This window comes from Leopardus geoffroyi, chromosome B1, assembly GCF_018350155.1.
Source record: "Leopardus geoffroyi isolate Oge1 chromosome B1, O.geoffroyi_Oge1_pat1.0, whole genome shotgun sequence".
In the NCBI taxonomy this organism is placed as follows: Eukaryota; Metazoa; Chordata; class Mammalia; order Carnivora; family Felidae; genus Leopardus; species Leopardus geoffroyi.
This window is the reverse complement of record NC_059327.1, coordinates 147,502,345-147,526,442: the sequence shown is the minus strand read 5'-3', so window position 1 is coordinate 147,526,442 and position 24,098 is coordinate 147,502,345. Positions and strand designations below refer to the sequence as shown.

Here is a 24,098-nt window from a genome sequence, read left to right as displayed (position 1 = left end):
AAATAGGACTACTGACAATTGTACAACATTGTTGATGATTAATTAACATTTGTATCTTCAATTTACAGAGAATACATGCTGGTCATGGGTGGTACTACACTTGATTGAAAGTTTGGGTTGTTTGTCAGACCATCTGTCATGAAGTTAGATAACTTCAGTAGTTTTACAGTTCCTCAATTATTGATAGCAATATCTACATATGGCTTTAGGGCAAGAATGTTGATGAACTGTGGGCTAATCTGTTTTTTTTTTTTTTTTTTTTTTTTTTTTTTTTTTTTTTATGAAGTTCCTATAGGTCTTATAAATATACTTTTGTGGCTGTGTTCTAATTGATATCTCACCTGATACACATGACCATTTTTCCCCTCCAAAAAGAACTCCATTTAGATAGAACTCCATATAAATATCAGATTCTACTTTTTAAAGTCTCAAGTCTTCAACTATACTTTCAAATCATAATACCATGCTAATATTTTTGATAAATGTGGAGGAAACAGAAAACTTCCTTACTTCTTCTTAAACTCGGTGAAAGTGTTTTCTGAATAATCTGCACATAGGTTTTGTCCCTTGTCAATGAAAGAAGATAATTCCTTTTTCAGTTGAGGGCCCTGTAAGAAAACAATTACATAACAAAATTATTTGTCTTGAAGCACTGTTCTACGAGGCATTAATCAGAATTCTGTGTAATGTGTTATTATGTGTGTTTATTATCTACACCAGATATTGGCAAACATTTTCTACATAAAACCAGATAGTAGATATTTTAGGTTTTGTAAACCATATAGTCTCTTTTATAATTATTCAACTCTGCCAATAGGACACAAAAGCAGCTATAAACAATGTGTAAACAAGGAGTGAGGCTGTGTTCTAATGAAACACTATGAATCCTGAATTTTGAGTTTCACATTTTAATGTGTCATAAAATTAAAAAAATTAGAAGACCATTCTTGGCTCATGGGTCATGTGAACACAGATATGGGGTAGGATTTGGCCCATGAGCTACAGTTTTCCAACTCTTGACCTAAACAAAGGTTGCTGAAGAAAATAGAGCATATAGTACCTGTGTATTAATGCAGGCAGCAGAGTCCTCAGACTCACAACATTCAGCAAGGCTTTTCAGGGTTGGCTCAAGGATTTTACTGAGGAATACTTCTGGAAGAGGAGTTCTCCTACTTAGTTCAAATATATATCTGGTATGAGAGAGAAAGGAGAGAATGCTCTTTAACATGTGTAGATTTGTGTAAATGCTCTCTGTATTATAAAAAGGCAGATCACCTGACTTCTGCATCTTAACTAAAAATAAAAGATTTAAGTAAATGTGACTCCAAATTGACAGATTTTGGATTAATATTCATTGAAATGCAAATTATTAGCAGTTGCTTTGTAACTATTCTGACTAGTTCATAATTAAAGCTCTGTGTGTACTATATATGCATATGTATATGTTCTATATAAACCTATCTATTTCAAAATAACATGGAACTAGCTTTTGTGCAACTATAACACCATGAATCTCACATAAAGCATCAAGTAAAAGCCTTAATTGGCTTTTCTATGAAAACAGATGTCTATAAATTCTTCCATTGTTTTATTCCATTGTTATCTACACATTTATAAAAATCGTACTTAGACAAATACAGCCTAAAGTTAGTCTCCATTCTGCTCTCTAATATTGATAATTTTCTGACCTGTTAATACAACCTATTTGTGAAATATTTCTATGCAATGAATATGCATATACTTGTAGCTTATGCAACTTAGGGTATATGCAGCAAGGGTGTATTTTTAGTTTTTGTTGGATCAAAACAGATAAAGGTTTATACCCTTTCTTCCATTTAATTTCTTTGTCATTTAATGCTAGTGAATATCCATACTGTCAAGAAAGAAAGTTACTCCAGTTAATTCTACTTACTGATCTATGGCTTTGGTGTTTCCTTTATCACATACGTCTTGACCTGTGGGCAGCTCGACAGCTGGCAGCTCTGGTGTTGGGGCAGCAGGCATGAAGTAAGCGCACATGAAAACGTCCATGGGCGTTTTTTCTTGACAACAGTCCTTAAACTTAGAATTCTTTGTGGCTAAGTTGTCACAGATCTTTACTGTGTATTCAGGAAGCTACAAAAGCAATTGTGAGTTTGTGCATTGTTAGTTTCTTGGTTGGCCTAATTAAAAACAAGGAAGGCTTGGGTGCCTGGGTGGCTCAGTTGGACTTTGGTTCAGGTCATGATCTCGCAGTTCACAAGTTCAAGTCCTGTGTTGGGCTCTGTGCTGATAGCTCAGAGCCTGGAGCCTGCATCAGATTCTAGATCTCCCTCTTTCTCTGCCCCTCCCCTGCTTATGCTCTGTCTGTCTCTCTTTCAAAAACAAATATTAAAAAAAAAGAGGAAGTCTTATGTAGGCTTACAAACCTTGGCATGGTATAGGTGAAAAGTTATAAGTCAGGTTATAGAAAAACACCTATTAACGGAGACCTGTTTTCTTAGGTTGTTATCATCTGTTTTTTTTCCACTATTATTTCTAAAGCTGTCCAGACTTGGAGTAACCTTTAAAGCACCAGTTCAAATTCCTATCTAAAGGATTATGTAAATGAAAAATGATGAAAAAAATTGACCATCAAATTATAACAGGTATAAACATGAGCAGCTTTGAATAATAATTGTTGCAGTATTGTTCAGTAGAACTTTGATGAAATGATCTGTATCTATGCTGTCTTATGCTATTGTACGTTTAAAATGTGGCTAGTAGGGTGCCTGGTTGGCTCAGTCAGTAGAGTATGTGGCTCTTGATCTCAGGGTCATGAGTTGGAGCCCCATGTTGGGTATATAGATTAAGTAAACTTTGTTAAAAATTTTTTTTTTCTTATGTGGCTAGTGTATTGAACTCAAGTCTAAATATTATTTAAGACCTTAAAATTAAGTTAAATAAGTGAAGTTTAATGATAATTAAACTGCATTGGGTTGTGCAGGAAGAGTAAGGAATTCTTAGGAATTAGATAATCTTGTCCTTGTGTGTGGACTTTGCCATTTACTATTTGCAAGACTTCAAGTTATTCATCCCTGTTAATCATTACTCATCTGTAAAACAGAGTTAATGACACACTTAAATTTCATGAGGATTCACTGAGTTGATGTATGTAACCAGCAATTTGAAGTGCCTGCCACACAGTACATGGTACATGATGATGATTCTCTTACCTCCTTGGCCATACAGTCCTCAGAGGTAGACTCACAGCACTTGGAGAGGATTGTGGTGATCTCTTCAGCTAGTGGCAAAACATCCTCCAGATCAGCAGTAGGCACTTTCTGGGCTAATTTTATGAGATGGCTAAATGGTTAAAAATGGATTGTTAGGTTACCTATACTCTGTTCTCTTTTTCCCTATGAACATACAGTCTGGAGGAAAATTACCATGGCTTCAACCCTTTGTCCTTGATAGCTGCGTGGAACACATCTGCTATGCAATGCTTCCTATGTGCTAGAGCCGCTAATCAAAATTCAGTCATCCTAAATAAATCGTTTTGTATTTTTAGTACTGATACGCAGCTTTTCTTCTTGTCCCATCCACCTACTCGAAGCACGCCTTTAAAATGTTAGATCTACGACAGCAATAAAGCACTAAGTCCCTATTCATAAGACCAATAGCCTATTTTTGTGGCCCCTCATTGTACTTATAAAAATCGTTTATAAATTCTCTTAGGAACTACAGATAAAAGGAATATGAAGACTTATAGCCCTAGATCACAGAATTAACAAATGCTGGTATTTTGGTATATGACCCTGAAGCATTTCATCAGGTTTACCAAGTATTTCATAAAGGATTCTGCTCTGCTACACTATTTATATATTTGCCTTTTTCACTTAATGTTACAGAAAACATTCCTGATCTACAAGTATTCTTTTAAAATTTTGGCAAAAACACATAATAGCGTTTGCATCTTAACTATTTGAGCATATAATTCAGTAATGTTAAGTATATTTACTGTAATTAAATTTCTGTAAATACAGCAGATTTCAGAATCTTTTCACCTTGCTAAATTGAAGCTCTGTACCCATTGAAAATTGACTGCCTCCACTCCAATCTTGTGGCAACCACATTTTTCCTTTTGTTTCTATGATTTTTCACTGCTTTAGATACTACAAAGTGGAATCACACAGTATTTGTCCTCTTGTGACTGCTTATTTTGCTTAGCATAAGACATTTAGGTTTTCTACCTCTTGGCAATTGTGAATACTGCAATGAACATGGGTGTGCAAATATCTCCTTGAGATTCTACTTTGAATGCGAAAGTGGGATTGCTGGATCATACGATTCTAATTTAAAATTTTTGAGAACTCCATATTGTATTTCATAATGGCTACACCATTTTGCATTCCCATTAATAGTGCACAAGGATTTCAATTTCACCACATTCTTGCCAACACTCATTTAGAAAGTGGCCATCCTAAAGGGTATGAGATGATCTCTTATTGTGGTTTTGGTTTGCATTTCTCTTATGATTAGTGATATTGAAAATCTCTTCATGTGCTTGTTGGCCATTTCTATATCACTTGGAGAACTGTTTAAATAACCTGATTAGACAGAATTGAATACTTTGTTATTGTTGAGTTATGGAAGTTCCTTAAACAGAAGCTTAAGTTTGTAGTTCCATTTATCTATTTTTGCTTTTGTTGTCTATTCTTGGTCATTTCCAAAAAATCCTTGTCAAATTCAGTGTTCTGAAGCTTTTCCTTTTGTCTTCTAAGAGTTTTATAGTCTTAGGCCTTATGTTTAATCCATCTTGAATATTCAAATCTGTTGTAAGAGTTCAATTTAATTCCTTAGCATGTGGATATCCAATTTTTTCAGCACTATTTGAGAGTGTCCTTTCCCCATTCTGTAGTCCCAGCACCTTTGTTGAAAACAATTTGGCCAATTTGGCCAATTTGGATCTGTTCCATTGATCTACCTACATATATATAAATTTATAAATGTATAAATTTATACATTTATAAATTTATATATTTATAAATTTATATATATGTATTTATGCCAGTACCATAGCATCCTGATCATTATTGCTATTAGTGTGTTTTGAAATTATAAAGTGTGAGGCCTCCAACTTTGTTTTTCTTTAAGATTGTTAGGCCTGTATAGAGTCCCTTGGCATTCTATATGAATTATGAATTTTAGGATACCTTTTTTTTTTTTTCTGCTGCTGTCAAAAATGTCACTGGGGTATCGATAGGGATTGCATTATATCTGTAGATTGTTTTGAATAGTATGAGCATTTTAACCATATTCTTACATTAATGATCATGGAATATCTTTCTATTTATTTGTATCTTCAATATCTTTTACTAGTAATCTATAGTTTGTTTTAATTATATTGTAATAAGATATTTAATTCAAACTATGGCATTCTCCTATGGATATACCACAATTGATAGAAGTATTCTCTATTTTAGGGAACTTTTGGAAGTTTCTAATCTATTCATATTTAAAAAGAAATGTTGCAGCAACATATCTACTAAATCTTTGTTCATGTTCAATGCTATTTCTGTGGGATAAATTCCTAGACACAAATGCAAGTATAAACTAATGATTAAGATCTAATACATATATATTATATATATAATATATATTATAGGTGGTTTTATATTATAAATCCTTATGTTCTACTTCCTAAATATATTACCTTAATGCAAAAGGAAAACTAAAGGGAAGGTCTAGAGAAAATGCCATTTAGTATTTGAGTATTTCTATTGGAAGATTCTTTTTAAAGGACTCATGAAAGTAGTTTCTATTACCATTAGAGAACCTTAGGATCTGATGCCAACACAAAATAGGCTTTTTCATTACCATTAGAGAAAAAGGTCTTGTGAGTTATAGACTGTAAATACTGAAAAGATAAACCGCAAAGTCTAGAAGTCTGGGGAGATGAGAAAAGTGTTAACCTAGAAACTGTCAGAATTAAAATATAGTGTTAACAGTAGCCACACAAAAATCAAAGTGAAGGTTATAAATAAAGTAGCTAACTAATTAGGATATATTCATTAAACTTAAGAGATATGCAGGATATATAGCACAAAACTTCACATAATAAGAATTCAGGAAGTCTCATCCCAAGAAAAAAATAGGTCAAGGAAATAACAGGTGATGAGTAAAAAGAGTTTTTGTGTTTGTAATATATGCTAATATGAATACTGAAGAAACCATTTCTAGTGGTCTACCAGTTTTCCCATAAGTATATGGAAAAGGTTGATTAAAAGTAAATGTCATATTTGACAATGTATACTTGTTCTTGATTCATATTTCATGTAGAGAAAAAGAACCGGACTATATTTTTGAGAATTACAGGAACATAAGACTATATATATTCTATCACAAATATTTTCTTAGAGAATTCTAACATTCTAGATCGTGTAGACACAAACACCTAAACATACTGTTAGTGCTTAATCTTTACCTGAGCCTTGATTTCTCCTTCCCATAAGCAGCGTATTGTGAACAGACTCTGTTTGACATAGTGGTGAGAAGTGATAAATGTTTCATCTGGAGTCTCTAGGAAATAAGTGAGAGAACCTTATTAGATGGTCAAGATCCACTGAAAGCAGTTTGCAGAAATGGAAAAAAGAAACTACTATCTTATATGACTATAAAACTGAATTCTGACCAAAGGAACTTACTGATATTTCTTTCCTAGAGGTGGTTATATTTTTTCCAATGAATGAAATGCAAAGGAGGCATTTTAGAAAGTTTCTCCTTCCAGAATCTGAACTACTATTACTTAAATTGAATGGCATTAATAGAGGAAAAAAATAGAACAAAACTACACAATAAAATGATACCTACCTCTTTCAAAAAGCATACTGTTGGGCTTGGTGAGGTACAGCAGGACCCTACCATAGAGAGATAACTCTTAGTATAACCCACTAAGAGTGGTAGAGGAGCTTGTCCATAATTAATGGAATATTCATACATAAATCTGTGGGAGGGGAAAATAGTATTGGTCAACATTTGTGGGAAGCAGAATCTACTTTTTCATTAGTTTGGTGGAAAAAGGATGTGTTACATTAGTTCAATTTAAATATCTAAGGCTCACTAAGGACTTAGAGATAGGATATTAGTCCCTTTTAATCAGTATTTTTAGTAAAGTAGTTTCTTAAATTTCCAAGTGGATTGAGAGGAGGGGCCATTTGTCTCTTTATCGTTTAGTGTCTACTAAGTGCATGGCCCATGATAGTTGCTTATTAATATTGAACAAACTAGAACACCTTTACCTTTCATCGTCTATCCCAGTTGACTTACTCTCCACAATTGCTATTTGTAGACTTATTTCTTGAAATGTTTTTTAATTGTTAGGAGTATAAGCCATAAGGGTCTATATGAGACTCTGAAATCTTGGGCAAAATCCTGATTATTTACAGGGATGAGAAAGCCAACCAATTTTTATAAAATCATGACCTTAATTTCAGTTCTAAGGCCAATCTGAGCCACGTTGCATTTGACTCTTGGACATGTATTTTGCCATTACCCTAAATAGAATTGTATAGCTGTGTACACTTTAAATGTTTAATTTTCAGAAAAGCATGTTTTTTTATTCTCATATCCCTAGAAACAGTTGCGAACATGATGTGTTCTACCACATAAGTGAACATGTAATTTGATGATCTCCTTGATTAACATTCATGAGGAGCCAGATGATATATTGATTCTTCTATTAGTCTTGGAAGATCACAAAAACTAACATAAATGGAATGAAAAAAATCTATCTGATTGAGTATGCAAGGATCCCTAGCATAAGGGGAATCATGGTAGCTGTCCAATATTTGAAAATGTCACATAGACAGGGGATCCAAGTGATTCTGCTTCAGGTGATAGAACTAAGTTTGGAAGTTTTAGAAAGTTGACTTTATCTCTGAGAAAGGCATTTATAATAATCAGCACTGACTGAAATGAGAAGTCTTAGGGAAGAGTCAAGTTCTTAATGGAAATTTCCTGGTTGCTGTAGAAGAGGCGTTTATATAGACTAGGGGGTTAGATTTGACACACTTCTGATTATTTTATGCCCTGAAGTTTTACTTATGAAAGCAGCTTACTGCTCAGCAAAGTCTTTGGGATCTTTCCTGAATGCCTCACAGATTTCATCATTTGTTGGCTCTACGTAGGTAGGAAATTCTTGTGGCTGGTGCTTCAGGGCAGCCATACAGAGTTTCTGTTCAAGGCCCTCTTTGGTACAGCACTCAGCAGTTCCCGGGTGCACTGGGAATGGAGAGTCAGTTTCACAGGACTTAGCAGACAATGCTGAGGTCTAGAATGAGAAAAGAAAAACAAGTCAATTTCTATATGGAAGTTTCCAGGCTTGTAATGCTCCATGGAGTATGACATGTTAGTCTTTAAATCTAAAAATCCTCATCGGTAACAAACTATCCATGCCAAAAACTCTACTGGATGACTTATCAACATGACAATTTACATAGGTACAGGCAAATACAGGGTCTTATGTTAATTAATCATTAACGAAAAAAGAACCTTCATTAACAAGTGGACTGTGTTTGCAGCTGTTAGAGGTGGTTTTTTTTGTTTTGTTTTGTTTTGTTTTTAGCTCAATGTTTCTATACATAAATATTAACACATCTCGGGGTAAGTGAGGTCATTTGAAAAACTTCGCTGGTGATTCTGCTATGATCTCCCACCTGCTTTCTGCTGCAAATACCCCAGGGAGAAGGGTCACATCCTTCTATTAAATGAGCAGACTCTTCTTGACTGTTTTAGTCTTCTGCATTTGTTTGCATTCTCTTACCTGCTGGTGCTGGAGCCTGCTTTTGCATCAGGATCAGAGCCCAGATGCCTGGGTTTTACAAGGCAGAAACTGATCCATTAATTCAAAGAGGCAGCCTGAGGATCTGTTTCCTAAAGTCCCAATATTTATTCTCCTGTGCAGTACAGATTGAACACCACTGGTGCAACTTAATTTACTGCCTCAACACTGTGCACTGATAACATGTGGGCAGATTAAGCCCATAGTAAGGGCACCACTAAAGCAATTGCAGCAGCAAAATGTTCTTTTTGGAAAGAATTTGATACTTGGAATAAATGTAAAATAGAGTCCCCATGGGAAAAACTTTCTGGGGATTTACTAGGGAAAACTGCCTAGACATCCCTACACTTAATTTATGTTGGTCATCTTTTTAAAAACTTCTAAAGATAATTTCCTGTAAATGAAGGAAAGCAACATGATGAATTAATTACATAAGCCAAAAGTAAACCTCTCCTCCTCCTCCTCAGACTCTCAGAACTTAGGAATTCTTAGAAACTCCTTTTCATCCTTATCTCTTGTTGGTGAATTTTTTTTTTTTCCTTTCCATTTCTTTCCCTGGCAATTGTCCTTTTTTTTTTTTTTTTATTATCTCCTTTCCAAAAAAAGTTTGTAAAGAAAGTATCAACATGGTTTTAAAAATGCTTCCCACCCCTGACAAAGGCAATGCCATCTCTGTTTCATGTGATCTGTCTCTATAATCCTGGGGCTTATCTCAGGTCAAGGGGTCAGTTAACTAATGCATGAAATAAAATGTAAATAAGATAAAAACGCGTTCTGTTATTGATCATGGTTGGTAGTTTATTTTACAGTGGTATAGAAGGTCTGGTTGAAATGATAGGTATTTATGGAATTGATGGTGGGGGAAAAATTGATTTAAAATTCTTAGAACATATACAAGGGCCCAATGAAGCAATTAATAGGTAAGACTAATCATTGTGTAGGATTTAAAAAAATTTTTTTTTCATGTTTGTTTATTTTTGAAAGAGACGGAGAGAGGCAGAGCATGAGTGGGGGAGAGGAGAGCGAAGGAGAGACACAGAATCTTAAGTAGGCTCCAGGCTCTGAGCTGTCAGCATAGAGCCCAATGTGGGGCTAGAACCCACGAACCATCTGAGCCTCCCAGGCACCCCTGTTTAGGATATATTCAAATCAGATCTTTGGAGCATGATTTCTGCAGGCTTGAACAAAGAGTTTGGTCGGTAGAAGCCTCTATCAAGATGCATCTAAATGTCCTTTGCATGAGGCCTGATAACTGTGTTAGTAAATTGCTAGAAACACCTGTAGTTTTACCTTTTTCAGGTCCTGTCTACATTTCGAATCCTGTCAGTTCAGCATTTTAACTTCTGCACTTATACTTAAAGGGAGAAAACCCAGAACCTAGTGTATGTATATAAGGCAATTTTTGAAACCCAAAATAACTTGAGGCCAACACTAAACTATTCTGGGACAGTTGTACCTGTCTTAACATGATAAATGTATAGGTATGGGTAGGCTTTTAAGGTACACAGAATGCATTATTTCAAGGGGTTCATGAACTAATACATATCCCAGTCTTTTCATTTGAACCTTGTAGGACTAATGGGCAAAACTGATTCATTATACTAGAATAGGTCTGGGCTGGGGGTAATTCTTTCAAACTTGGAGTAGGTGGAGTTGATGTCTAAGGTTTCCCCAAGATACAGCATAAAGGCCTATCTTGGCTTCTTTCTGTGACTCCATAAGGACATGGGCAGCCACATGAACCTACCCTGAGGTCATAGCAGTCCGGGTCAGCCCCTTCAGCACAGCAGGCTTCTGTCAAGGAGACAACTTCATTCACAAGGTGACTGATCTGTTCAAATGTGCTACTGGGAAACTTTCTGCTGTATGAGACCATTGATCTGAGGAAAACAGTAGGTTGATATATTAGAATTTTAAGCAACTTCACATGTGTACATATTAAAACATGAAATTTGTTCAGTCTTTAACCAGAATATTGCATACATTGATTAGTGAAAAGAACCTGAGGTTCACTTTTAAAAAATAGTTTTTGTTCTAGGCAAATGTTCCTTGTAAAATGGAAGTTGGATTTGGGGGTTTTATCCAAGGAGTCTTCTATTCTTTCCTTTCTCAAGCCTCCCCAGTAATCCTGTTCTGTGTCTTGTTTTTGTTTGCCACAGCCCTTGTATATACTCTTTGCATTTTATTTTATCTTAAGCTGTGCTCGTTCTTAACTCTATTAATAACCTTACTGCTAACAAATTCTTAGACTCTAGTAACAATCATCCAACTGGATTCTTTGGATGTCCTCCACTGGCCTAACACCTGTGCCCACATTGGTCTTGGGCTCTCACAATGTGCAGAGAGTGGTTCAGCCCTCCCTGCTGAATTGAAGTTCTCTCACATGTGGTTTCATTCAAGGTCAAGTAACCAAGAGAGCGAGTGAATACCTCGTACTTACAAAGATGTGAAGTCATCTTTTCCTAGATTGGCAAGTTCCTTGCAAACTTTATCCTTCTCATAATCTCGGCCTAGGAACCAGAAATAGAAAAATTGGTATCTTTTCCTTTCTAATGAATGTAACGTTATATGTATAGGTCTTCCATATGATGCGTCTATGGTGAAGGTAGCATTTTCTCAATATCTATATACAATTTCATTTTGGGGTGCCTTTCTAGCTGGGTTCCTACAGATCAATTTTATGGCCTGCTATGCATTGTAATGAACAGCAGAACAAACACCCTAATACTGAAAGCAGAGAAGTCAAATGTCAGAACTTACTGATAGGGCAATCAGTCTCTTATGTCACTTCTTTATAATAATGCTAAAAATGTAACTTTTAATCCTTATTTGTCTCCATTTCACTACGGTCTTGAAAGAAACAAGAACAAAACATAAATGGTGAGCATATGCCCATACATAGTGAAGAGCTAGCCCCTCTAATGCAGGACTTTAAAGGAGATTTGTGGCTTGGTGTTGCCACCATAACTCCATTACCCACTTCAAATTCTATCAGGGAAGGCTAGGAATTCAGCTTAGGGGGGAAAATGGAAATTTGGCAATTTTCTCCCCCCAAAAAAAGATTAGCCTGTGAGGTGGGTTTGGAGAAATGGTGAAAAGCACTTCCCTTGCTTCAAGCACTGAGAGAGGCTTAAAGGAAAACAGTCAGACCTTGCTAGTGACCCCTGAGGTTTGGGGTACAATGGCAGGTGTCTGATTCAGACTAGAGAATATTAGAGGGTGAGAGGGGCTAGTGAAGTGGCCTGGGGCAGCAAAGGTGAGGGCTTTGAGTGGGAAGCTGTGTTGTGGTCTGTGGACCTTAAATAGATCAAGCAGGAGAGCAATCTGACCTGGAGTTGTCTTAATTTGGGGGGAGGAAGGGGTGGCCTGTCTAGAGGGCAGTGTGCTGCCAACAGTGGGACATCTCTGTGTGGAGTCCGACAACTTGAAAGTCAGAGGCCCAAGGGGAAGCTTTAAGGTGCCAGCTGGATGTCAGAGATTCCAGAAATGTTGCAAAGAGCTTTCCAACGAACCCATAAAGTGTCAACTTTGAATATTTCCCATAACTAGTGGAAACACTAGCTCACAAAACTGTCCATTGAATTAATGTTCCTGCTGCTTGCTTCTCCTGCTAGCTTGTCCCTTTTCTGTTAACCTTGGAAGAGGTAAAAGCAGTTGAGTGAGCATGAGGAAGGAGAAGAGAATAAGCAGAGAAGAAACTGTACATGTCTCTTGTTGCCACCATAGGCAAAAGGACTGAAACAGTCCTGATCTGGGAGGGAGTAGTTTCAACTTCAAAAGAACTTACAAATATTTGACCATTAAACAAACCAGCCTTTCCCATAACTTTTATGAGGTAGTTGTTTTGAGGTTCAAAAGGATCAGAGGGACCTCTTTAAGGGAACAGAAAAATCAAATGAACCCACTCTCAGGTCCATTCAAGTGGCTGGGAAGAGCTCGTTCCCACAGGAGAAGAGTTCTTTACAGATTAAGACCCACTTGCTCAACATCCCTACTACATAACACAATAGGGTAGATGTGTGGAAGTGGTCCATGGTGTCCTTCCCTGACTCATTTATGCAAGTAAGTCTAGGAAACCTTCAACATTTAATGATACATCTTTTGGAAAGAAATGTAGGAAGTATATAAACTGCCTAGTTTCTAAGTGTGTTAAGGGTTAGCAACTTCTCCTGGACTGTAAATATTGAGAAAATCATCTCAGGTGATACAATGGCAACTTCTGTCATGCATTTACCCTCCCACATGCCCTTGCCTCTCAGTTAGGGCTTTGGAAGCATGAACATAAGGAAGCCAGGGTAGAAATTGGTCTTCTATGGTTTGCTGTAGAGGTGGTGGTGCATGGATATAGACTAGGGAAAATTTTTTCTTTTGAAAAGTTCTCTTTAGGATTTTAGATTTAATGGCAAAGACCTCCTGCAGAAGAAGCTGTTGCCCCCTATATCTTTCAGGTGGACTGTTCAAAGTATATTACTGCAGTGGGAAGAGTCAGAACTGGGGGACAGAGACATTCCTAAGCAGTACTTTGAGTCGCCTCCTTATTACAAATACCATCAAAATCAGAGTGGGAAAGAAACTACATGTTCAAATCTCACATCCTCTTGGAAACCAGGACAAGACAGTAGTATTGATAAAGGTAACAGTCAATGGAGTATAAAAAGCCACTTGCAGTGAACTCGTTACAGCTGAGAACCTTCACATCTAGTACATTTTCTGAAATGTATTGACAAGTTTGCAAGGTCAGATATTGTCACCATTTCAAAGGGCTGAAAGCTTCCATTAATCATTAATGATATTCAATGAGACTGACCACTAGGGCATGGGGGAAAGAATCTAGGGGAGAGCTGCCATCCTATAATGAAGGACATAACATTAGGATGTCCACAGTTGTTTTATGTTGTTCCTAAGGCAGGATGTCCAGGCTTTTATGTTGTTCCTAAGGTAGAGCTAAGAAAAACTGGTGGTAGATCTTAGTTCAATGTGTGAGAACTTTATTACAGCCATGACTAATAACTGAAATGATGAATACCTTTTTGAGGAGGTGAGTTTTTCCTGGAAATAATCAAATGGAATTTAAATAACCATATGTATTAAATTCCTAAATTTAGTACAACATTATATCCTCGTATCTATAAGATCACATACAAGGGATTACAAAAGAATTCCTTTTAGAAATATTAAGAAATTAAATGGAATCTTCCCCCTGCCCCCCAGAATGTACCGTGTTTTGAACCACAAAAAATAACTCCAATAAGAACTTTTCTGTTTAATGCATAAGAGCTAATTTTGTTTAATGTTCCCTATAAAAATACAGAAGTCCATTTTTGTTGATATTGCTGAACACTCAATAACATGCAAAGTGAGAGCCTGTATTCAAAGGGCATACCTCTGATGAACATTTAAAGAAATATTTTTTCTGGCCTTCCAGATTCAGATTTCTCACTTCATCCAAAAAAGTTTCACTCAGTGCATTATGGGAATGTGAGTACATGTGATATAAGCAGACACTACAGATTAGCCCCTGTTAAGTAGCTTTAATTAAATCAACAGGTGTTTGTACCAAAATGCATGAGAATCCACAGGTGTTAGGTACTAAGTGAAATAAAGATAAATATCATATGATTTCACTCATAGGAGGAATTTAAGAAACAAAACTGAGCATAAGGGAAGGAAAAATAAAAGGGGGCAAACCATAAGAGACTCTTAAATACAGAGAACAAACTGAGGTTGCTGGAGGAGTGTTGGGTGGGGGATGGGCTAAATCGGTGATGGGCATTAAGGAGGACACTTGTTGGGATGAACACTGGGTGTTATATGCAAGTGATGAATCACTAAATTCTCGTGAAACCAATGCTACACTATATGTTAAGTAACTTGGATTTGAATAAAACTTAAAAATTAAAAATAATTCAAAATAACTATGCAAAAAAAGGGAGGGAAATTAGATCAACTACATAAGATTTAAAATGGTTTTGGAACCATTTTTTCTAGAAATTCAACCTTGGGCTTGATAGAAGCAAGGGAGGCAGCTCAAAAGAGTCAACTGAGAAAGTTTAGAATTAAGGGTAAAAAGCTCTCAAATAACCTGTAGAGGAAGCTGTTGTACCATGTATCTTACAGATAGACTACGCAAAATATGTTTCTGATTAAAAAAAAAATTGTTCACTTATTTATCCAGAGAATACCTATATCTTATAAGCCTAAGCAGATGTTAATCATTTTCTAATGGTTGAAAAAACAAATACTGAAGTTAACTTGCAATATGATTATTACAAATTGATTCCTTACTCCAGGGAGTGCTGCTAAATGTTTTCATACCAGTTGAACCCACTTTGATTCATGTAATTAAATACTATCTAGAATGAATGATAAATGACACAGTCTGTTCTTGAATGTTCCATGTGGTTATAAAGAAGGCAATCTGGACTTTGATACAGCCCCAGTAAATATTGGCATAATCTCAGTGACTCTGGTGAAATCACTTTGACATCAAGTGACCCCTAAGCACTAAATGTTTACAAATTAATGGAATTTTTGCTTTTTGCAATAGCCTGTCCCATTTCTTTCTATATTGTGAAATATTCTGGTAAGTTGTGTCTAATTCTATCTAGACTTTTGAAAACTTGATTTATTTTTAGGAAATTGGTATTGCTTTATGTACCTCCTCTCTCTCAACAGAGCTAATAGTATTAATAAATGAAACAGATATGTTTTGAAGATCTACTCTGTACTAGGTGGTTGGATTCAGTAGTGAATATACAATGGAGAGCAAAATACTCCTTCTGCCCTCATGGAATTTTCAATCTAGTTGAAAATAGACAGACCATAAGGTACTACTGTCCTGGTACAAACTTTGCTGAAAAATGTATTTTGAATGCTTGAACTACTGCTACAGTATTTCTCTAAAACAAATTCGGTCCCCTATAAAAGCCATTTATATACTGGGAGCAATGGCTGTACCCTAAATAACATTGAATTGAATAAATGCTTATGTAGGATGCTAGAAACCATATTAATGTTGCTATTTTCCTTTTTTGTTTTGGAGAATCATAGGTTTTCAGAGCTCCATGGAGCATTATATATTGTTTTAATTTTATTCCTTTGGCATTTTCATTTCCATCATGCACTGACAGACTCATTGGTGTCAGAAAATGCCCATATATTTGGGGGGGGGGAGGTGTGTGAGTGTGAACTTAGAAATATGATTTGTAGCATTTATTTAAACTAAGCAGACTATATATTGATTTCAGAATAGTGATTTTACTTGAGAAATTGAGCCTTGCTGGACAGGTTTAGGAAGCTTCCCTAGTTATTGGAGATAAAACTACTGATTTATTGCTAGAATCCCTGTTAATGAAGCAGTGGCGAATTAAAACTCGATTTCATTTTTTCAGGCTTTTTTGGTTCTCATTTCTATTGCTTTTTTTAATCGTAAAACACTGATCTGGTCTTTCACATTGATCATGATTATAGGCCAGTGTGCAGTTTTCTGGGTTTGAGTCCATAGAAAGAAATTCAATCCTTCTAATACTAAACCTAGAACTCTACATGACCTCTATAGATTAAACAATTTAGAGGAAATGAAATGTCCTTCTTAGGATGCCATCAGAAGAACAAATAAAGCTTCATTTTATGTTTTGAAAATTAAACAGTAGGAGATACGGGGTCAGTGAGTCAGTTCTCTAGAAACGACAGTTGTGGTAGAGAGTGGCCTCATGGACTTCACTCATATTTAATGTCCATGGGTCTACTGTAGTGGTCTCACCAAAGTCTCAAAGGAGGGCATTCTTTCTACATCTCCTTGCACTGCCCCTTCCCTTTATAAGTTGGGCACCTTGTCATCTACAAATGCTTTTGCAGGGGTGAAGATCAGGAAGCAAGTTTCATATTCCCACTTTTGGGATACTTGAGGGCGATATGTTCTACATCTTGATGTGGAAATTTGGAATGCATTGTATAGCCTACAGGAATAAAAAGGTGCTATGCCAAAACTCAGAAGACCCCGGTACTTAAGGAACTGAAGTCTGGTGGTAGAGATAAGCATGTCATACCAGTAGTGATCATTGCCCAAGAAGAGATTGAAACAAAGCATTATGAAACTTGAGAATGGAAGGGAGAGCTTTTAGAAAGCCTCAAGAAAGGAACTATTACCTGAAGTGAATCATGAATAATAGGCAGGATTTTAACAGGAGTAAATGAATTGGGAGAAGTATTTGTGTGGAGGGTACAACTTGAGCTGTCTTAAGTTAGAAAATCATAAATCCTACTTGGAAAATGAATAGTCCAATAAGAGAACTGAAGTATGAGACTTAAACACAGACTTAATAGTTTTAATTTTAAGGTATGGGGTATCCATTGAAATCTATTCCTGTAGGGGAATTCAAGAAAGAGTAATCTTGGGCTTAAGGTAATCAATAGTATCTTTTTCATAAGGTTCTTCTACATTAATCTATGTGAAAATGCTTAGCACCTCTCCTGCCTAATGTGTTAAACGCTCAGTGTTAAAAACTTTTTATAGCAAAATTCAACTTTCATAGCAAAATCCAATTATGGTATATATTATCAGATATTCTCTACTCTGGTGATATAGATATTCTGTGATTTGTTCCAGTCCTCCTTGCAGGAGATAGGTTAAGTTACTTTCTGGTAAAAGGAATATGAAAGAGAAGATAAAAATAGAAACTCTAAGAAATCAGCGAAATGAGTCAACGTGCACCCCAGTCATCTCCTGGCCAGCTTTCACTGGATCTGACAAATAAAATGGTAGCTCATCAACCGTGAGATGCCTTGCCTCACTTCTCCTTTTCTCTGGGAAGTCTCAACTCGTCACAGGGCCCAGAAACCTACTATATGAGACTTCTTTTGCTACTGTAACAAATTACCACAAATTTAGTGGTTTAATCAACACAAACTTACTGCCTTATAGTTCTGTTGGGTAGTCTGGCCAAGGTCTCCTTGGGCTAAAATCAAAGTGTCAATAGGACTATGTTCTTCCTGGAGGTTTAAGGAGATCATCTGTTTCCTTTTCTATTCTGGCTTCTAGAGGCAGTCAACATTTCTTGGGACCAGGCCGTCCTCTCCATCTTCAAAGCTAGAATTTTGCATCTTTTTTCCTTAGTCACCCCTTCCTCTGACTCTTCTGCTTTTCTTCCACCATAAGCACCTTGTGATTGCATTGACCCCACCAGGTAATCCAGCATTATTTTTCTATTTGAAGGTCAGCTGATTAGCAACCTTTTTTCCATCTGCAACCTTAATTCCCTTTTGTGATGTAACCTACCTATTTACTCACAGGTTCTGGACCTTTAGGATCTAGACACTTTTAGAGGGCTCCATTCTGCCTACCATTTGCTCATTCCTATTTCAGCCTGAAGTTGTACTTACCATTAGGTGGCTTTAAACAGACTAGAATTGGGGTGGATTTGTATTCGATAGCCTGATCCCTGAAATCCTACCAGCTGGCTGTACAAGCTCAAATTGATCATTTCATTAATCTCTCAGTAGTGATCCTGACTTTTATGTAATTCATCTTTTGGACTCCAGTTACCAGATTGTCAGGTTGTGTATTGTATTCTAATATGAACCAAGTGGGGAAGAGATAAGAGGTAGGGATTTGGTCAGAAGCCATTACAATAACCGTGCAAAGGGGGAACAAGGGCCTGGACAAAGACCGTATATGGAAATGTAGATATGAGAGGTAGTGTTCACAGGGTTTGAGCTTAAATACACATAGGAGGTAAAGGAGAGAGGCAAAAGGGAATACGGAGGAGGTTCCTATAGTGGAATGCTCTGTATAAGGCTGATTTACTTCAGGGCTGAAATTGGTAGACTATGGACAGGATTGAATATAGATAACAAAAATGAAAGCAACAAAACTCAGGAAGTCTCTGCAGGATTGGACATCAAGCAATTCCAAGGTTATGGTACTGGGAAAACAGGGAAGTTAGAAGACAGAGCCAGTCCTATGGAGTATGGATGAACTAGAGTTTGGATCAGTTCTGGATGACCATAGTAGGCAGAGTGAATTTGACTTAATTCCCCCTAAACAGGTGCTAATGAACTGTTTTTCTCTTTTGTCCTTAGGTTAGTGAGAGATTGTTCAGATATCTGTCCCATGAGAGGTGGCAAAACCATGATTTCAAGCATTATCTTTGTAAACCTAACTAATCTAGGTAAAATTCTGATTCTGCCACTTATTAGCTTATTTTCCTTGGATAATTTCTCTCACTTTCAAAGTGGGGATAATAGTACTGAGTTGATCAGGGTGTTGTAAAGATGAAATTTATTCAAAAGATTTTGAACATGCTGACACATTATGAATATTGGCTATATTTAGTGCATAGACTCTAATGTTTCACATTGGATACTTTATAAATCTTATTTTAGAATTTTACAGAGTTTACTACTTCCAGGATATCTATTATATGTCCTAGTTTATGTTTAATTTTCCTTAAATAATCAAAACTACCTAACTTTCTGATTTTATGCAAAAAATCTGTTGAACACATATTACAGGTCATAGTAGTCTTCTAAAACTTGGAGTTAAGCAAGGAACAAAAATAAACTCCTTGATTTCCTGGAGGTTGGATTCTACATTTTACATTTATTATAATACACAGCTGGTGATCAGATAAGGTGAGGAGTACTAAAAAAAAAAAAATCAAGGTAAAGGGATAAGGAAAAATGGAATAGTCAGTGCTATTTGAGATAGGTTGGTCAGGGAAGCCTCTTGGCTTGGAGCTTGGAGCAGACACTTGAAAGGAGGTGAGGAAGGGAGCCATGTGGATATCAGGTGGATCAGTGTTCTAAGAGAAGGGGGGCAGCTAGCACAAGCTCCTTAGGTGCAGAGCACATAGTGTGTGGGATAGTGTGGAGGTCAGTGTGACTTTAGCAGAGGAACTGGAAGGGGTGGGGGACAGAGCAGGGTAGTGGTGGGCAGAAAAAAACAGGTAAGTGGCCATAGACACCCATGGAGAAGGGTAATAGATGCCTGTTAAGGATTGTTCATCTCTTGGGGCACCTGAGTGGCTCAATTGGCTGAGCGTCCAAATTTAGCCAAGGTCATGATCTCATGGTTAGGTTCATGGGTTCAAGCCCCTCATTGGGCTCGCTGGTGCCCTCTCAGAGACCACTTTGGATCCTCTGCCACCATCCCCCTCTGCCATCCGGTGTCCCTACCTCGGTCATGCTTTCTCTCTCAAAAATGAATAAACATTAAAAAAAATTCTTCATCTCTTCCTCCTAGATTAACCTCATGTCTGCTTAAAGCATACATACTTCTCCCTATACTAGCCATATGGTGGTGAGTGTGTACCTGGCTTTGTACCTAACAGTGGAGTGTAACTTTGCTATTAATTTCCAGGGAAGTTAACAGTGCCTTTGTGATAAAGTTAGCTACCTCTCTGACTTCAGCTCCTCCTCCTTTTCCCTCAAAAAGAGCTAAGCCTCTTTTGTGCTTTTTCTCTGGCTGCTTTGTGAACTTGATTCAGGCCATACTTGTTCCTAAGACTTTTATACCTCTGTTCCTTCACCTTGAAACACACTTCTAGATCTTTTCATGGCTGTCTCCTTTTCATCATGTAGACCTCCTATCCTGGGTCACCCCCTCAATAACCATTTATGTAGGTTTTGCAGAGAGGATACAAAGACCTATCTGAGAAAACAGAGAAGATCTCTACGTATCCTAAATTACTTCTCTGACTTCTGTGCAGTGATGCTCCTGAATCAAGCTTAGAGCAACTTATTTTTAATATGGCTGCTGATGAAGGCTGAGCTTGTGGAAAAGAGAAATGGTGATTCAGTGGTGATTTGGGAGATTGGGATAACCCACATTGTCTAGGGGTGTTCTGACAGGCAAGCGGGAGAAGGATAAATGCAGCTCCCCCACAACTCAAAGAACTTACTTTCTTCTTGCTATTTGATACCCCATCTAGTAACAGTACATATGTTGAGAATGAGATGCTTCAAGCAAAAAGGAAAATGTTTGTAATAATAGATCCCGCTCTTGCCAACAGCTCCTATAAAATGCAGAGGCTTATTTCCCGTAGCATTATTTCCTTAGTAATTGTGTAGCTGTGTCAGCCTTCCTGCTGCTTTCTTGGGGAGAGGGAGAGATAGATTTTAGATTTCAGTCCTGAGGAAAGAAACTTGAGTGGAGAGGTGATTGGCATACACAGACTTCTTGCCTCTCATGGGGTAGCTAACGTGGAGGTATTTTTATGACTCCATCCGGATTTGGCACACTTGGTAAGCCCTTTTCTCCCAAGATGTACCCAAGGGCTTGTGCACTAAATCTCCAGGGCCATTTGATAGGACAGGATTTGCCTGACTGGAGCCGCTATTCATGTTGAGCTGCAGCAGTATCCATCTTAAACCTGAGGTTTCCCAAAGAATATTTCCATGGTGTCTGGACACTTCAGGAAAGAGCCTGTGTGTTTGGGAAACTGGGTGAAGTATGGTTTCTTTCTTGTATGACTTCTTGAAACCTTTAGGGTAACAAAGACATGGATTGTAAACCAACCAAGAAAGACTAATGTATGGCTTATTTCTTATATGTGTTTGGCCATAAAACTTTTCCTAACATGAGTCTTGAATGAAATATACTTTGGAAAAAGGTCTTCTAGATACATGTTGTGGATTGTTGATCAGCTCTCTAGAACTATAATAGAACTGCAACACATACCTATTGTCTACTATCCAAGCCTCCTCTCAACTCCATTTATTTTATATACATACAACTATATATGTATGTATATATAATATAGTAACTTTCTGCTAGAAGAGAGCCTACCTAGCTTCCAGGTAAATCATTGACTTGGTCATTTGGGTTATGCTCAGGACTGGTGGGTCAGGAGTACTATTTCCAAATATTGGACATTTATTACTTATAAATGTATTTTATGTCTTGGGGGTTATCATCTGACCTTTGGAATCTAAGTAATCTGAATTTCATTGTTAAGCTTCCTTTAAGGTCTGAACTTAATTGAAGTTCTCAGGATCCATTTCATTAGAGCCTGAGAGAGTGCTGAATGTCAAAATAGGGGTTGCAGAATACTGTTTTCCAGAGGACATTTGTGATCCTTTGGGAAGCCAATATGCACTTAGAGTCAGCAGTCCAAAATGATGACCCCTGCCCTATGCTGGGCATCCACATACAATCCCAGGACCTAGCCGTTACTAGATCTTCTGTGTTTTGAAGATCTTGATGTGAATGTTATTTCAGTAGGATTTCTCAGGTTCGTATATGCCCCAGGGAAACCATAGGCAAAGGAGTAAGCTTTCAGGGTTTCCTGGGACGTGGCCTATTTAGGGCTCTTGTAAAGGACACAATTTATACCCCATGAGATCTCAGACTTTGTAGTCCAGCATAGGATCTGTAGCTTACTTAAAAATCTATAAATGAGGTGTGTCTGGGTGGCTCAGTTGGTTAAACATCCGACTTCAGCTCAGGTCATGATCCCATGGCTTCTGGGTTCAAGTCCCACGTGGGGCTCTATGCTGACAGCTCAGATCCTGGAGCCTGTTTCAGATTCTGTTTCCCTCTCTCTCTTTGCTCCTATCCCACTCTCAAAAATAAACATCAAAATATATATATATATATATATTTATATATATATATATATTTATGTATATATAAATATAAATATATATATATATATAAAGAACTTAAAATGTAAAATAACTTGGATAAAAGATCAAGGAAAAGTGAATGTACAGAGAAGAGGAATAAAGTTTTTCATGTCACAGTAACTGGTAATTTCTGGGTTATACATCTTATTCTATTGGTTAGATATGTTGTTAATATGAATACTACCACATGACTTGAGTGAGGCTGCTCACGGATAGCACTAAATGTAAGTTTCACTTCTCCAAGATGAATGCAGATTTCCTTAGAAGCACTAAAGAATCAGCCAGAGAAGGAAATTGGAAAAGATTATGAATTTGAAACTTGGAAACTTTTCATGAAGTCACCTGCTTCTATTTCAGCTTCTATCATTTAAAAACATTTTTAAACATTGCTCAAAGATGAGATGCCATTTGGAGAATATTTAAAAAAATTTTTAATATTTATTTTGAGAGTGAGCCAGCAATTGGGGGAGGGGCAGAGAGAGAGAGTGGGAGAGAGGGAGAATCTCCGTGCAGAGCCCAATGCAGGCCTGGATCTCACAAATCATGAATCATGACCCTTGCCTATACCAAGAGTCAGACGTTTAACTGACTGAGCCATCTAGGTGCCCCTCCCATTTAAAGAATATTAATGAAAAATCTAAAACATGGTTATCAAGATAATTAAGCTATATTCTTTCATGTGGATGTTTTAGAAACTATAATGTACTTTCAAATATTAAACATACACAGAATTTCTTAGAGGATCTAGGATCTTTGCTGACTTCATGCATCATTGATAGAATGTATTATTATGCTCTCAAAGACCATAAATCTTTGAAGTCTAGGGGGAAAGTGCTCATTGATTGACCACAGCTTTCATTTGCATTATCTTCTAACAACTGAATTTCTAATTTCAAGCGATTCTCTCCAAATCTTGGCTCTCAAAAAAAATCAAAGAAGGACAATTATCTTTTCAATTTTCTTTTCTGAGATTCTTGATTTCTTGTCTATTCCAATTAAATGCTATATGCCATATTTGAGCTCACATTAGTGCCTTTTTGATTCTATCCTTTCTCAACATGTTTACCAACTCTCTGTTCTTGTATACCAACTCTCTGTTCTCTAATTTTTGTATAACTTTTCAAAAGGGTAATGGAAAATCAGACTAAGAGTTTTTATAAATGATCACACCAATGGAAGTCTTACCTCTTTCTAGAGCATGCACAAATGCTACAGCAAGCAGAAGAACCAGAATTCTCTTCATTTTTCTGCTGGTGAGTTCTGCAGCACCTCGTCTCCTGTACGTCACCCAGTAAAAGTGACAGCCCAAAGTAACCAATTCCCTTTTACTAAGATTCCTGACTATGAACCAATCAATTATTAATCTCTACACAGAGGCAAGGGCAGTCATCCTTGGACCATAAGAGATAAAATAATATCAATCAAGACAAATAGACACCCTGGGGGAAAATGTAGACGATTTTAATCATTAACTTTGTCAAACTGCCAGAGTCAGGGTATATATGGAATTTTTTCCCCCACTGCTGCTTTTTACTAAAATGTACTTAATGTATTAATGGGCACATTTCCCACCTGCCCTGTGAGTTAAGCATCTTGGGACTGTCTCTACCCTTCTCATGTATAAATGGAAACTTGGAGGTTTCTCTCTATTGGTCTGCCTTTCTTTAATTGT

At 36.9% G+C, this 24,098-nt stretch overlaps 1 protein-coding gene across 1 annotated transcript in view; it reads right to left on the bottom strand.

The window, feature by feature from the left end:
- GC (GC vitamin D binding protein) overlaps positions 1–23,829 on the bottom strand; it is a 31,506-nt gene extending 7,677 nt beyond the window's left edge. Inside the window, exons 1-10 of the mRNA XM_045473795.1 lie at positions 23,612–23,829; positions 11,241–11,310; positions 10,548–10,680; positions 8,079–8,290; positions 6,832–6,964; positions 6,446–6,540; positions 3,195–3,324; positions 1,913–2,115; positions 1,061–1,190; positions 511–608 (exon numbers count right to left, since the gene is read on the bottom strand). Of these exons, the coding sequence (XP_045329751.1) occupies positions 511–608; positions 1,061–1,190; positions 1,913–2,115; positions 3,195–3,324; positions 6,446–6,540; positions 6,832–6,964; positions 8,079–8,290; positions 10,548–10,680; positions 11,241–11,310; positions 23,612–23,669 (1,262 nt within the window). The 5' untranslated portion in view covers positions 23,670–23,829. The remainder of the gene's footprint in view (positions 1–510; positions 609–1,060; positions 1,191–1,912; positions 2,116–3,194; positions 3,325–6,445; positions 6,541–6,831; positions 6,965–8,078; positions 8,291–10,547; positions 10,681–11,240; positions 11,311–23,611) is intronic.
- Between the last annotated feature and the right edge of the window lie 269 nt (positions 23,830–24,098).